The sequence below is a fragment of the Toxotes jaculatrix genome, chromosome 20, assembly GCF_017976425.1.
Source record: "Toxotes jaculatrix isolate fToxJac2 chromosome 20, fToxJac2.pri, whole genome shotgun sequence".
NCBI classification, from domain to species: domain Eukaryota; kingdom Metazoa; phylum Chordata; class Actinopteri; family Toxotidae; genus Toxotes; species Toxotes jaculatrix.
Window position 1 is genome coordinate 499,702 of NC_054413.1, and position 12,661 is coordinate 512,362.

At 44.6% G+C, this 12,661-nt stretch overlaps 2 protein-coding genes and 1 pseudogene across 2 annotated transcripts in view; all 3 read right to left on the reverse strand.

Annotated features, from left to right (window-relative positions):
* Positions 1-544: 544 nt before the first annotated feature.
* Positions 545-6,584, reverse strand: LOC121200375 (annotated as a pseudogene).
* Positions 6,585-7,913: 1,329 nt separating this feature from the next.
* On the reverse strand, positions 7,914-11,561 carry crygn2 (crystallin, gamma N2). Its single transcript, XM_041066295.1, has 6 exons — positions 11,525-11,561; positions 10,882-11,165; positions 10,146-10,237; positions 9,083-9,239; positions 8,577-8,722; positions 7,914-8,049 (listed from the first exon to the last, which is right to left on the reverse strand). The coding sequence occupies exons 1-6, from the start codon at positions 11,559-11,561 to the stop codon at positions 7,914-7,916; spliced, it is 852 nt and encodes a 283-aa protein (XP_040922229.1).
* A 618-nt stretch (positions 11,562-12,179) lies between these two features.
* rheb (Ras homolog, mTORC1 binding) overlaps positions 12,180-12,661 on the reverse strand; it is a 5,483-nt gene continuing 5,001 nt past the window's right edge. Inside the window, exon 8 of the mRNA XM_041065774.1 lies at positions 12,180-12,661. This exon is cut by the window's right edge and continues 693 nt beyond it. The gene's annotated coding sequence lies outside the window, so the exon portion shown is untranslated.

Genomic DNA, 12,661 nt, shown 5'->3' on the forward strand with positions numbered 1-12,661 from the left:
GACTGAGCACAAAGTGTTTTTCATTCATCACAGAGCTTTGAAAACTTTCCTAAACTCTGTCCTCCAAAGATCTCTTCATTCACTCCATGTTTGATTTCTCAGAGATTCAACAGTCAGATGATTGTTAAATAAAGTGGGATTTGTTAGGGAACAGCAGCTTTTTCACATCTATATCCAGTGTGCACCTGCTCTAAATCCCAAACACTGGGACTGGTCTCAGCTGCCTTCTCTTTGTAGTCATGACAACAGAGAGTCCTTTCTCCTGTCCAGAAGCTCCAGAAGAATTCATGTCCCTCACACACTCTACAGCCTCACCTTCACTGACTGATGGACCACAACATCAACCTCTGGAAGCTGAAACACTGTCCTGTCCAACATGTCCCCATCATGACTCTGCTCCTGTCTCCCTTTAAATAAACCCTGCTCAAGTCTTTGACTTTTATTTGGAGCCATAAGGAAAACCATTTGGAAAGACTGAGAACTTCTCAACACACTGACCATTTAAAACTACAGTCAGTGATACCAATGAAGAATCTACAGGAAACTACAACAGCTCCAGTCAGTGGACTGACCTCAGAGTCTCCAGTCTACAGTTTGGACTCTCCAGTCCAGCAGACAGCAGCTTCACTCCTGAATCCCGAAGGTCCGTGTTTCCACTCAGGTCCAGCTCTGTGAGGTGGGAGGGGTTGGACTTCAGAGCTGAGGCCACGACTTCACAGTGAGTCTTTGAGAGTCCACAGCGAGAGAGTCTGTAATGAGACATTAATGATAAAACATGTTATTATGAAAGAGGAAAGTTTCTATTTACTTTCTGCATTTGATGAGAAAAGACTTGGAGCTGTTTTGATGATTATTTGCTCTTCAAATCACTGGTTCAGCAAATCTTATCTGTGTGTGTTTGACATGAAACACTGATTCTCATCACTCTCTCTCAGACCTGCACAGTTTTCATTGTTTGACTTTAATGTTGCAGAAGAAGAGAGAGAACATGTGCTCACAGTAAGTCTTCCATAATGTCCACAGTGTGTCCATGTGATCTGATCTGACTCCACTAAGTTATCATGAGGCCGTCTCCATTAGAAAAACATTTTTACTGTCCAGGATTTTTCTCTGACTCCAGGATATTTTTCTCCAGTTGAGCTCAGTGAACAGTGACAGCTGCTAAAGATGATCTCTCTCTGTGAGCTACCTGCTGCTGTTAGCTTCACCTCCATCAGCTGCAACATGTGCTGACTTTTACCAAAAGGTACAAATGAAACGAACGGACTGACAATATCAGAGCTGCACATATTTAAATATGAAAGGATGAAATATTTAGACGAGCGTGGCAGATGACTGAATGATGATTTGTGGTCAACACAAAACTGATGGAGCACAAACACAATAAACAAACCAATAAGGACGAATTCTTTTCAACATGATGTGATCAGAGAGATGTGATCTGTCTTTAGGAGAAATATTTCCATGTCGTGGAAATGGTTATTAAATATTCCATTATCAAAACAATAAAACAATAACAACAGGAAGTCATTCAAGGTTTCACAGATGAATGAATGAATTCATCCAGAAATAAACAGACTGAATTACTAAGGATTTGATGAACTGACATTTAAATGGACAATGAAAGGATGAATTATTCAAAGAATTTACACATGAATATATTCATCCTTTCATAAATCTGTCACATTAAAAAACAAAAATCCACATTAAATCAATAATCAATAACAGCTTTGCTCTCACAGCATCTGAATCAGCTCAAGAACATCTGTGAAAAATAAAACTGACACACTGATTTAAATCAACCAGTGGAACACTGTGTTTAGAACAATAAGAACTTTATTGTCTGTGTATCTGAAGAACTTAACCACTAATCTACAGAATGATTGATCGTGTTATTGATCATGTCATTGATCATGTTATTGATCATGTCTGGACTCACCGAGCCTTTCTGCAGTTCCTCACAGCTGGGATCAGTCTCCGTCGTCCCTCCAATGATGTCTTGTACTTGTCCAGGTCCAACTCATCCAGAACCTCCTCTGACATCTGCAGCATGTAGGCCAGAGCTGAGCAGTGGATCTCAGACAGTTTCTTCTTTGATCTGTTCTCTGACTTCAGGAACTCTTGGATCTCCTGATGTACTGAGAGGTCGTTCATCTCCATCAGACAGTGGAAGATGTTGATGCTTCTGTCAGGAGAGATTTTTGTCTTTATGTCCTTCAGGTTGTCGATGGCTCTCTGGATGGTCTCTGGTCTGGTCTCTGTCTGACCCAGCAGGCCTCCTAAGAGTCTCTGGTTGGACTCCAGACAGAGGCCATGAAGGAAGCGAACAAACAGGTCCAGGTGACCATTTTTACTGCTCAGGGATTTTTTCACTGCTTCCATCAGGAAGAGATCCAGGCTTGAATCAACACGTTGTTCTCCAAGGAAGTTCTTCAGTACCTTTCTCTTCTTGTTGGTGTAACAGTGGAACCTGTAGACTGCAGCCAGAAACTCCTGAACGCTCAGATGAACAAAGCAGTAGACAGTTTTCTGGAAGATCACACTCTCTCTTTTGAAGATCTGTGTACAAACTCCTGAGTAAACCGAGGCCTCTGTGACATCAAGACCACACCGCTCCAGGTCTTCTTGGTAGAACATGATGTCTCCTGTCTCCAGATGTTCAAACGCCAGCCTCCCCAGCTTCAGAAGAACGCCCCTGTCAGCCTCCGTCAGCTCCCGTGGACTCGTCTCATGTCCCCCATCATACTTGTGCTTCTTCCTGTTTGTCTGAACCAGCAGGAAGTGTGAGTACAGGTCAGTCAGGGTCTTGGGCAGCTCTCCTCTCTGCTCTGTGGTCAACGTGCTCCAGAACTGTAGCAGAGATCCAGCAGAAGACTGGGATCTGACACATGATGTGGAGGCTCCTGGACGTCTTGATGTGTGAGATGATTCTGCTGGACAGCTCTTCATCACTGGATCTCCTCCTGAAGTACTCCTCCCTCTGGGCGTCGGTGAAGCCTCGTACTTCTGTTACCCTGTCCACGCACGTAGGAGGGATCTGATTGGCCGCCGCCGGTCGGGAAGTTATCCAGACTAGAGCCGAGGGAAGCAGATTCCCCCGGATGAGGTTTGTCAGCAGCACGTTGACCGATGACTCCTGTGTGACGTCAGACACGACCTCCCTGCTGCTGAAATCCAGTGAAAGTCTGCTTTCATCCAGGCCGTCAAAGATGAACAAGACTTTCCAGACAGCGAGCTTCTCTGCTGGGACCTTCTGTAATGTTGGATGGAAAACACGGAGCAGCCTGAGGAGACTGTACTGCTCATCTCTGACCAAGTTCAGCTCCCTGAACGAAAGCAGAACCAGCAGACTCACGTCTTGGTTTTCCGAGCCCTCGGCCCAGTCCAGACTGAACTTCTGCACTGAGAAGGTTTTTCCAACGCCAGCGACGCCGTTGGTCAGGACGACTCTGATGCGTCTCTGTTGCTCAGGTAAGGCTTTAAAGATTTCGTGGCACTTGATTGGAGCGTAATGGAGGGTCTTCATCTTGGAAACGCTCTCCAGCTGCTTCACCTCATGTTGGGTATTAACCTCTTCACTCTGTCCCTCTGTGATGTAGAGCTCAGTGTAGATCCTGTTGAGGAGGGTTCCACTTCCTGTTTGATCAGTTCCTTCAGTCACACGTTCACATCTCCTCCTCAGACTGATCTTATGTTCATCTAAAACCTCCTGCAGACCACCATCTGCTGAAAGACAAGAGACAATGTCAGACTAAAGAAAGACAATGTGAGAACCTGCTGATTCTTTTCATCAGCTCCATAAAAACTAAAGACAAGCAAAGAAAAGCTTTTTCATTTTCTGCTGTTTCTGATCATCTTCAATGCCAAAGCTGTATGATAGAACAAATGACAGTGTATAAAAGCACAGCTCCTGTTTTCAGACATGATGCCATCAGCAGACACAGCTACAGTCTTACTTTGTACAGAGCTGCTCTGACTGGCTGTCTGCGGTCCAGGTCCTGATCTGGGTCTTTTTCCACACTGGGGACAGGGGGAGTCTCCTGATGGACCAGACTGGTCCCAGTATGAGCTGATGCACTGCCTGCAGAACCAGTGTCCACAGCTGGTAGAGACTGGATCCTTCAGGACGTCCTGACACAAAGCACAGCAGGACAGCTGCTGGTCCACAGAGACACCAGTCCTCTTCTTCCCTCTGTGAAGACATTCCTTTATAACTAAAATGTGACAGTCACAGGTTGTTGTTTGTGTTCTGATTGGTTGTCAACTTTAAGTGGGTGGGTCTTAAGTAATATGAGTGGACCTGAGGTCAGAGACCAGAGGAGGAGAGAGAGAGAGACAGTAGTGGAGGACGAGTGCAGAGAGACGAGCTGCTTCTTGTTGAGACCTTGATGGACGATGAATGAAAACCCTCGTCCCTCAAGTGTTTGGTTTAGTTTCTGAGTTTCTTTGTTAACGTACATGAACTGAAGCAGAAGCTCAGTGAACGACTCCTGCTCTGAGGTGAAGACATGTTGGACATGTGTCCTCACTCCTTTGTCTTATTGATTAGTTATTGATCAGATGAATTAGGTTTGGAATGATCTTCCAACTGTGACTACAAACAAAGTGCCTTTTAGTTTCAGTCAGTCAAAGTGTGCGTTGTCTCATCTTGTGATTCTCTTCTGAAATGTATTGTTTAAAGAAAATATCTGAAATGATTCAGACGCCTCAGATATATTTAGTGGGATCACTGTGACGCTGTTTGTGCTTCTCTCAGGCTCTGATGATGGATTTTATCTTGTTGTGTATTGAGTCCATTTTCCTGATGAAGACCCAGCAGAGTCCAGATGTGTGTGTGAGGACACTTCCCCACAGACACGAGGCTTATGGGTAATTAAAGGCCAGAAGCTCAGAAAGTGACAGACATCAGTGAACGTTGTGTCTGTTGTGTGTTTAAACTTAGCATTGTGCTCTTTCAGCCGTCCTGTTCTCATCAACATGTTTCAGTGGTTGTTTATTGAATTTCAGAAAATAAATGTGTGTCTGTATCTGCTGCACAGATGTGTCAGTCATTAAAGTGGACCGTCCAACATGGAGACACTGTGTCTCTCCTCTGTCCCTCTTGTCATTGACAGGTCCACAGACTGGTGGAGCGGACAGAGGTGTTCACGTGTCTGAATCCATCTATGGATCCAACTGTGGAGCTGGAAATCACCGACTCTCACAGCGACTGACACGAATAAAACAGGAACATGAGAATGTTGTGCTTTATAAACAGAGTGTGTCTCTATGTGTCTGTCTTTGTGTCCACAGAGTCTCATGGATCTGGTCCCTGGTGTCTCTGTGTCTCCTTCAAATATGTCCAATGACTGAATCATCTTCAGGTCAGTTCACAGTAGAAACAATGTCTTACTTTGTGTCTGAGGGTCCAGGTTCATTACTGAAGGTTGGAGGTTGTCCTTTGGACCGGTCAGTGTCCATAGAGGGACAGATGGATCCTGGAGACCCTGGTCTCAGTCTCTGGTCCTGTCCTCTGCAAACACAAACATGTTTTATTCATATCAGGTGAATCAGTGATGAATCTTCTAATGAAGGACGTTTGTGGAGCTCTGAACACTCAAACTCCTGCTGCTGCTGTGAATGAGGAGCTCTGATGTCTGCAGCCGTCGTCTGAGATCAGATCACAGCTTCTCTATGTGACCAGCAGCCGTCAGAGAATCCAACAGGAAGAGGAGACGGAGGATTTCTCTTTGTCTCTGTCACTAAAACTTTCTCTGATTTTAGAGAAAATGTTTTAGTAGAAGGTGCAGTGGTTAGCACTGTCGCTTCACAGCAAGAGGGTTCCAGGTTCGAACCCCAGTCTGGGCTCTTCTGTGTGGAGTTTGCATGTTCTCCCTGTGCCTGCGTGGGTTCTCCCCGGGTACTCCAGCTTCCTCCCACAATCCCAAAAACATGCATGGGTTAGGTTAACTGGCTACTCTAAATTGCCCATAGGTGTGAGTGTGTGCGTGTGTGGTTGTCTGTCTTTGTGTGTCAGCCTTGCGATTGACTGGTGACCAGTCCAGGGTGTACCCCGCCTCTTGCCCATAGTCCGCTGGGATAGGCTGCAGCTCCCCCGCGACCCTGACAGGTTAAGTGGTAGAAAATGAATGAATGTTTTAGTATAAACTTTAAAATACAAACACAAAATAACAAGAGAAGAAAAATGATCATTGGCAGTGGAAACTGAAACTGAGTTATATAAATGAGTTTGGATCAGTTCTCTTACTTTGTGTCTGAGGGTCCAGGTTCATTACTGAAGTATGGAGGATCATCTTTGGACCGGTCACTGTTCATAGAAGGACAGATGGACGCTGGAGACTCTGGCCTGTCCTCGTCTTTCATCACAGAAAGACTCATCTTCTGACCCTCAGTCAGTCTGAGAGGAAAACACAGTGTGAGCTCGTAAACACACACACACACACACTAACAGAGGACACAGTGAAAGCAAAGCTCAGCTCTCCACCTCCTCAGTTTCCTTTCAGTCTGTGCTTGTTTTCTTGGGTTAGTTGTAGGTTTAATGTGAATTATTCAGCTCATCACTGCTCTGTGTCAAACTGTCCACTCTGCCTGAGACAACAGGAAGTAACACACACCATACGATTCCCTCCTTCCCTGTCCGTCTCTTTGTATGGACGGACGTTGGTCCTGACTCTTCTTCCCTCTACAGTTCACAGGGAGAAAACTGGCTCACAGACTTTAACAGTAAAATAAGAATAATGTTGTATTAACACTCACCCTGCCTCAGCCTCAGGTTTCCTCTGTCTGCTGCGTCAAAATGGAGTCTGAGCTCAGAGACTGAACACTTTCAGTTTCATCTGTTCCTCCTCTCTGCATCACATGACTCTGTGTGTGTGCGCGTGTGTTGTTAGAACTTGTTCAGTTGTAATTTCATCAGTCTGTGTTCATGTCATGACTAATGTGACTGTTTATATAATAAAGTATCTAAATATAAATCCACTGATCCACTGAACCTGGTCACAGGTTAAATCATTTGTAAATGAAATGTCAGTCTGTTTAACAGGAAAGTGAAATGAAGAACGTGCAGCGCCTCCCAGAGGGCAAACACAGGAGAAGCAGTCATCCTCCTTCATTACACTGATCTGGTTTAACAAACAATGCAGCAGTAGGACACATGTAAATATATTAAATACATGTGATGATTCCATATTATTGTTCATCAGCTTTGGGTGGAAACTATATTTACATCTTTTTATTTATTTCACAGAGTTCTGCCCAAGTTGTTGTGTTTGTTCTGGTGTCAAACATGAAAGTGGAACACAACCCACTGAGCTGGATATGAAAAACAGTTCAGTTCAAACAAGTCGTTCATTCTGCTGAAAATGTGGAGCCAAAGCTGGTTTTCTCCCTGAGCAATGTCTGCAGGCTGCAGAGCTTCCTGTCAGGCCGTTAGTCCCACGTGTGCGTGTTGATGGTGATGAAGGAACATGTGTAACAGTGAATACCAGCAGAGTCAACCTTTGATCACTGGTGTGTTTTAACAGCTGCAAACTGGCTCAAATGTTCCCACATCGATAACTAACCAGGAGCTGATTTAAACACTGGTGGTGTAGTTTCGGCTTCGCGGCCTGAAACACTGCAAACATTCAGTGTTTTATACTTGAAACATACAAGTAAGAAAAACTGATCAATAAGTTTTTCTTCTTTTCTTGTTTGTGAATCAAACGACACCTTGTTGGGGTCGCGATCCTCAAGTTGGGAACCATCGGTCTAAATATTCAGCGTAGTGTGGCCACACAAAACAACACACACTCAGAAAGTGTTTGATAAAAAACCTGTTTTCTTATTTTAGTCTGGGTTTATTTATTGTACATGATTACAGCAGTGGCAGAGGGAGGGGGAGTCTGGGGGGGTCAAAGGTCAGAGGCAGGGCTTTAGAAGTAGTTGACGACTCTGCGGATGGACTGGATGTTGGGGTTCTGGGCCTGCCACTCATTATGGCTGCAGTAGTCTCCACGCTCCACGATGTACATGCGACCGCGGAAGTTTGGCTCCTCGTACATGACCCAGCTGAAGACGGAGGGAAAAGGACGAGCGGGTTAGTAACAGCTGACGTGTTTTCAGAAGTCGGTTACATCCTGCCAAATAAGAACCCGCTGCTTGTTCTCTTCTTTAATTGTGTTATAGTGTTTAGTCAGATGCAGAACCCGAGCTCAGATCCTGACAGATACATTGGTTCCCTCAGCCAATGAACATCAAGAAACTGAAGAACCAAAATCCTACAGACGCGTTCTGAATGCTTCTGTAGTTTGTAGGAACCTGCTGCTTATTCTCCTGATACATCGATTATTTGTTTGGGCTGTAAAACGTCAGAAAAGACGAAAACATTTCCACACAAACTATTCAGCTTCCTGTCATAAAAGATTCAATAAATCAGGAAACATCACTGAATCTGTCACTGATTAGTTTTCTGTTAACTAACTGAAATCCTGTGGATGTGGGTGGAGTTCACAGAGTTTTATGTTGGTTGCCTGATTTCTGGCTTGAACTGATTCCACTTCATACAACAGACATTTTAATCACAGATCTTGACTCACGCTCCGTCTCCGTAGACCTTGACGGAGTTGATGCAGTTCTTGGAGAATCCGCGGCTCTGCAGGAAGGGACAGTCGTCGCAGATGTCCACACACTGACCGGAGAAGTTACAGCCCTCGAACAGCTCGATGCGGTAGTGCTCTCCGTGCTGACGGACAGGAAGGCGGGAAGACAGCCACACATTAATGTCGCTTTCAAGACAGAGAAATGCCGTTTGTCCTGAGGACAAACCCTGACAGGTGCACTGAACCCTGTCCATCACTGACACCCACGAGGCTATGGAGGTTTCTGTCCGAAAAGTGAGTCTGACAGACTGACAATGTGTCCAAAGAGACAAAAGCCTTGGACGTCATTCAATGAGCTGCCAGTTTAAAGGCGTAATGTAGGAAAACTTCATCTAAATCCAAAGCGTTCGTCTTCTAAGGAGCAGCAGACTCAGTGTGTTCGTCAAAGGGAAACTTGAACAGGTTGAATATGAAAGAACATGAACCCGGTGGGAGGGGCTTACCATGCGGATGGGCTTGCAGGATCCCATGTGGTCGTTGTGGGAGTTCCACCTCTGAAACTCGGGATACTCTCCGTGCTCCAGGATGTACTGCTGGCCCTTAAAGTCGGGGTGGTCGTAGCAGATCCAGGCTCCGCTCTCCACACGGATGGAGTTCACCCTGAAAACACACAAAGGGATGAGGCTCCAGAAACCCTCACACCGGGGTTACTAAAACTCTATTCTATTCTATTCTATTCTATTCTACTGTCCTCTGTGTGGTTTTTATTATTTACCCTGTTACTCAAATATCAGATGAGGAGGAAGATGGGAGTCAACAGTTTGGCTGAATCCAGCGTGAACTGTAAACATCACGATGAAATAACAACGCAGACGATCTGTCACTGCATTAAATCAAGAGTCAGACTCAGGCTCAGCCTCAGACTCAGACTCAGAGTCAGACTCCAGGCTCAGACTCAGAGTCAGAGTCAGAGTTAGACTCAGCTCAGACTCCACGCTCAGCTAAGACTCAGAGTCAGACTCAGCTCAGGCTCAGAGTTAGACTCAGCTCAGACTCAGCTCAGAGTCAGACTCAGCTCAGACTCAGGCTCAGCTCAGACTCCAGGCTCCGGGGGTTTTGCTACACATGGGAAGCTTCTAATGATCGAGATGGCCTTCTGCCGGGGCCGAGCACCAAAAGTCTTTTTCCACCTGGATTCAATAAACTGATTCAAACTTTCTTGTTCGTCTTGTTCTTGTCGTTTCTCCTGATTGAAAATGTTAATTCCATAAAACTGCAAAGGGCTTGATTCCACGTCAGATTTCTATGTGTCTTCTGTAAAAGGGAACTTTGGTGCCGATGGTGTAAAACATGTGAATGATCCATGAACCTCTTTTTTCTATTTTCTGACCTTCTGTGTGAAAATGAGGACATTTGCTGTGGAGAGTTTTTAAAGTGTTGGACAGAAGGAAAATCTGCTTTAACAAGTGAGTATAAGGACATTCAGACGCAAACAAAGACGGTGAGAAGACGTCAAAGCCAAGTGTTGTCATGGGAACGTGGGAAAAGGTGATGTTTTTCTGTCACCTGTTCATGAAGCCACGGTCCTGGAAGTTATCACAGTCTCCTCTGACCTCCAGCTTCCTGCCGGTGAAGCACTTCCCCTCATAGAAGGTAATCTGGAGGACCAAATAAATAAATCGGTGAAGGTTCAGCTGTGTCTGCTGCCTCCACTGGCAGAAATCTGAGTTTCATTTTCATCCCACGGGATTCAGAAAACTTTTCCTGACTGTGACTGTGAGTTCAGAGCAAATCGACTGTAGATTTAATTTATTAGACAATCACATTTAAATCCAGTGTCTGAAATCTTTAAATAAATTAGATCAGTTTAAAGCTGAAGCAAACTTTGCAGCCTGTCTGTGAATTTCAGTTCACTTCATCTAGTCTTTGAAGTTCCATCGTTCTGGCGTCTGTTTCTATATTTTACAGTTCTTATCTGCTAGCCCAGTCAATACAACAGGAACATCACACCAAACTCCATTCAAAAGCCGAGCAATTTAAATGACTACACTTCAGCTGAATTATGAATTAATTTCCGTCCACCAGACCCATAAAAACCTTTCAGAGTGGAGTTTGCTGGAAAGAGAAGTTAAAGTCTTCACAATAGTGTCAGTTTTTTTTAAATAAAATGTTTCCCAGTGGCTCCTGTGTCAGATTTACCAGACGAGCTTGAGATGATCCATCCAGCAGAAAAATCTCCACATTCTAAACCTAAGTTTTGTTGTTTTCAGCAGCATCCTTCAGCGGCTGCTGTGCCACTCACCTTTCCAGAGTACTGCGACATGTTTACCCACTGGATGTCGTCCAACCTGGCCCACAACCACACACACAGTGTAACAGAGAAAAAGTTGGACACCCCAATATATATGGCAGGGGGCGAGCGAGGGGCAAGTGAGGGGTGAGGTCCAGGCCCAGCGGACAAAAGACGAGGCTTTAAAGGTTTCTGCTGCCTCGGCACTTTCTCTTCATCCTGATGTGTCTGCTGATTCTGCTGTGTGTGTGTGTGTGTGTGTGTGTGTTGCCTCAATAGAATGTGCTTGGCCTGAGCTTTGCAGGGTCAATGATACTGCACATGCCACGTTTCTATAGAGACAGACAGGGACAGTGAAAGGATGCATACAGAGCTCCTACTGTTGGTGCTGTCCTACACATCCACAGCATTTACATAACAAAACCCAGAAATTCAACTTTTCTGGCTTCACAGTTTTTAAAATTGAGATTAAAATGTTTGGGGTTGGGGGACGGGGGACGGGGGACAGGGGACGGGGGACAGGGGACGGGGGGGGTATGTTTCATGATTATTAAGAATTTAGATCTTCTACATTCATGTAAATAAACTCCATCAAAAGAATGTGATGATTTTCCTGGTGTAGCTGCTGCAGGTGGAGCTGCTCTGCTTTACATACAGGTGGATGGTTCGACCCACTGGTCCTGGCTGATCATCTAGCTGATAATACTTATGTTGGAGTATTGATTTTTTTTTTACTTCAGTAAAAATCGAAATGTTTCTTCCGCCACATTCACATTGTTCTTCAGCCAGAGCTCAGAGTGAACTTCTCCCCACACGGTCACAGTTTCACCGGCTCGTGTCCAACATCACTGTATATTTGAACATAACCAACCACTGGGCTGCAGTCAGGTCCTGATGCTGCTGTCTGCTGGGCTGAGGCTGCCCCCTGCTGGTCTCAGCAGTCACAACACCACCAACAGGCTGGATCTGACACCGGTGGAGCTGCAACAATCAGCTGATTAACTGATGAGCTGATCAAAAACAATAATAATAATATTAATGAGGGACTATGTTGATGATCAGTTCATTGACTGAGACGCTGTGGATTCCCTCTGTTAACATTTCATACACCAAACCATGACATGAGAACATAAACAACAAACCAACCAAACCCTGTGCAGCCCAGGTCACCAGCACTCGGATGACCTGAGGGGACAAAGAAGCTTTTTAGCATAAATATATAAAACTTTCATGCGTCATATTCAGGAAACAAAGTCTGTATCAGCTTCAGTAAAGAATCACAGAGCTGATTTTTAGCCAAACAACAGAACATAGCTTTAATGAGAACAACCGTAAAAACTGAAATATTTCTTCTTTTTTCTTTCCTTCTTTTTTTTTGTGCATATAAAAAGTTTTTTTTCTTTTTAATACAGAAGAGTGATGATTTGAGGGGAGCAGCGGAGACCAGCTTCTATTGTTGCCTCATTAACTGATATGAGAAACGTGTGGTCTTTAATAAATGTGATACGCTGCTGAATAATGCCATTAAATCAGTTTAACCGATGATGCAACTATAACCTACAGTCCTGACCTCGTCCTGAGAACCAGAGTCACAGTTTTTCTTTTTCCAACTTTTCTCTCAGCTTCAGCCATAAATATATTTTTGTTCATGTCTTGTTTTTTCTGTGAGCATCTCAGTAATTTCTGCTCTCTGATTAAACGAATGTCCCACTCAGGTGTTTTATTCCTGGTCCTCCTTGATATGCAGCAGACATCATACCAAACCCCATTTGAAAATCTATTAATTTAGTCT

What these genes read in the sequence shown, in the direction of transcription:
- crygn2 (XM_041066295.1), bottom strand. Translation starts at nt 11,561, where the DNA reads ATGATCAGCCAGGACCAGTGGGTCGAACCATCCACCT. An exon ending in TGTCGCAGTACTCTGGAAAG is followed by an intron (nt 10,238 to 10,881) that starts GTGAGTGGCACA and finishes TTGGTCCTCCAG; the next exon opens with ATTACCTTCTATGAGGGGAA. An exon ending in GACCGTGGCTTCATGAACAG is followed by an intron (nt 9,240 to 10,145) that starts GTGACAGAAAAA and finishes GTGTGTTTTCAG; the next exon opens with GGTGAACTCCATCCGTGTGG.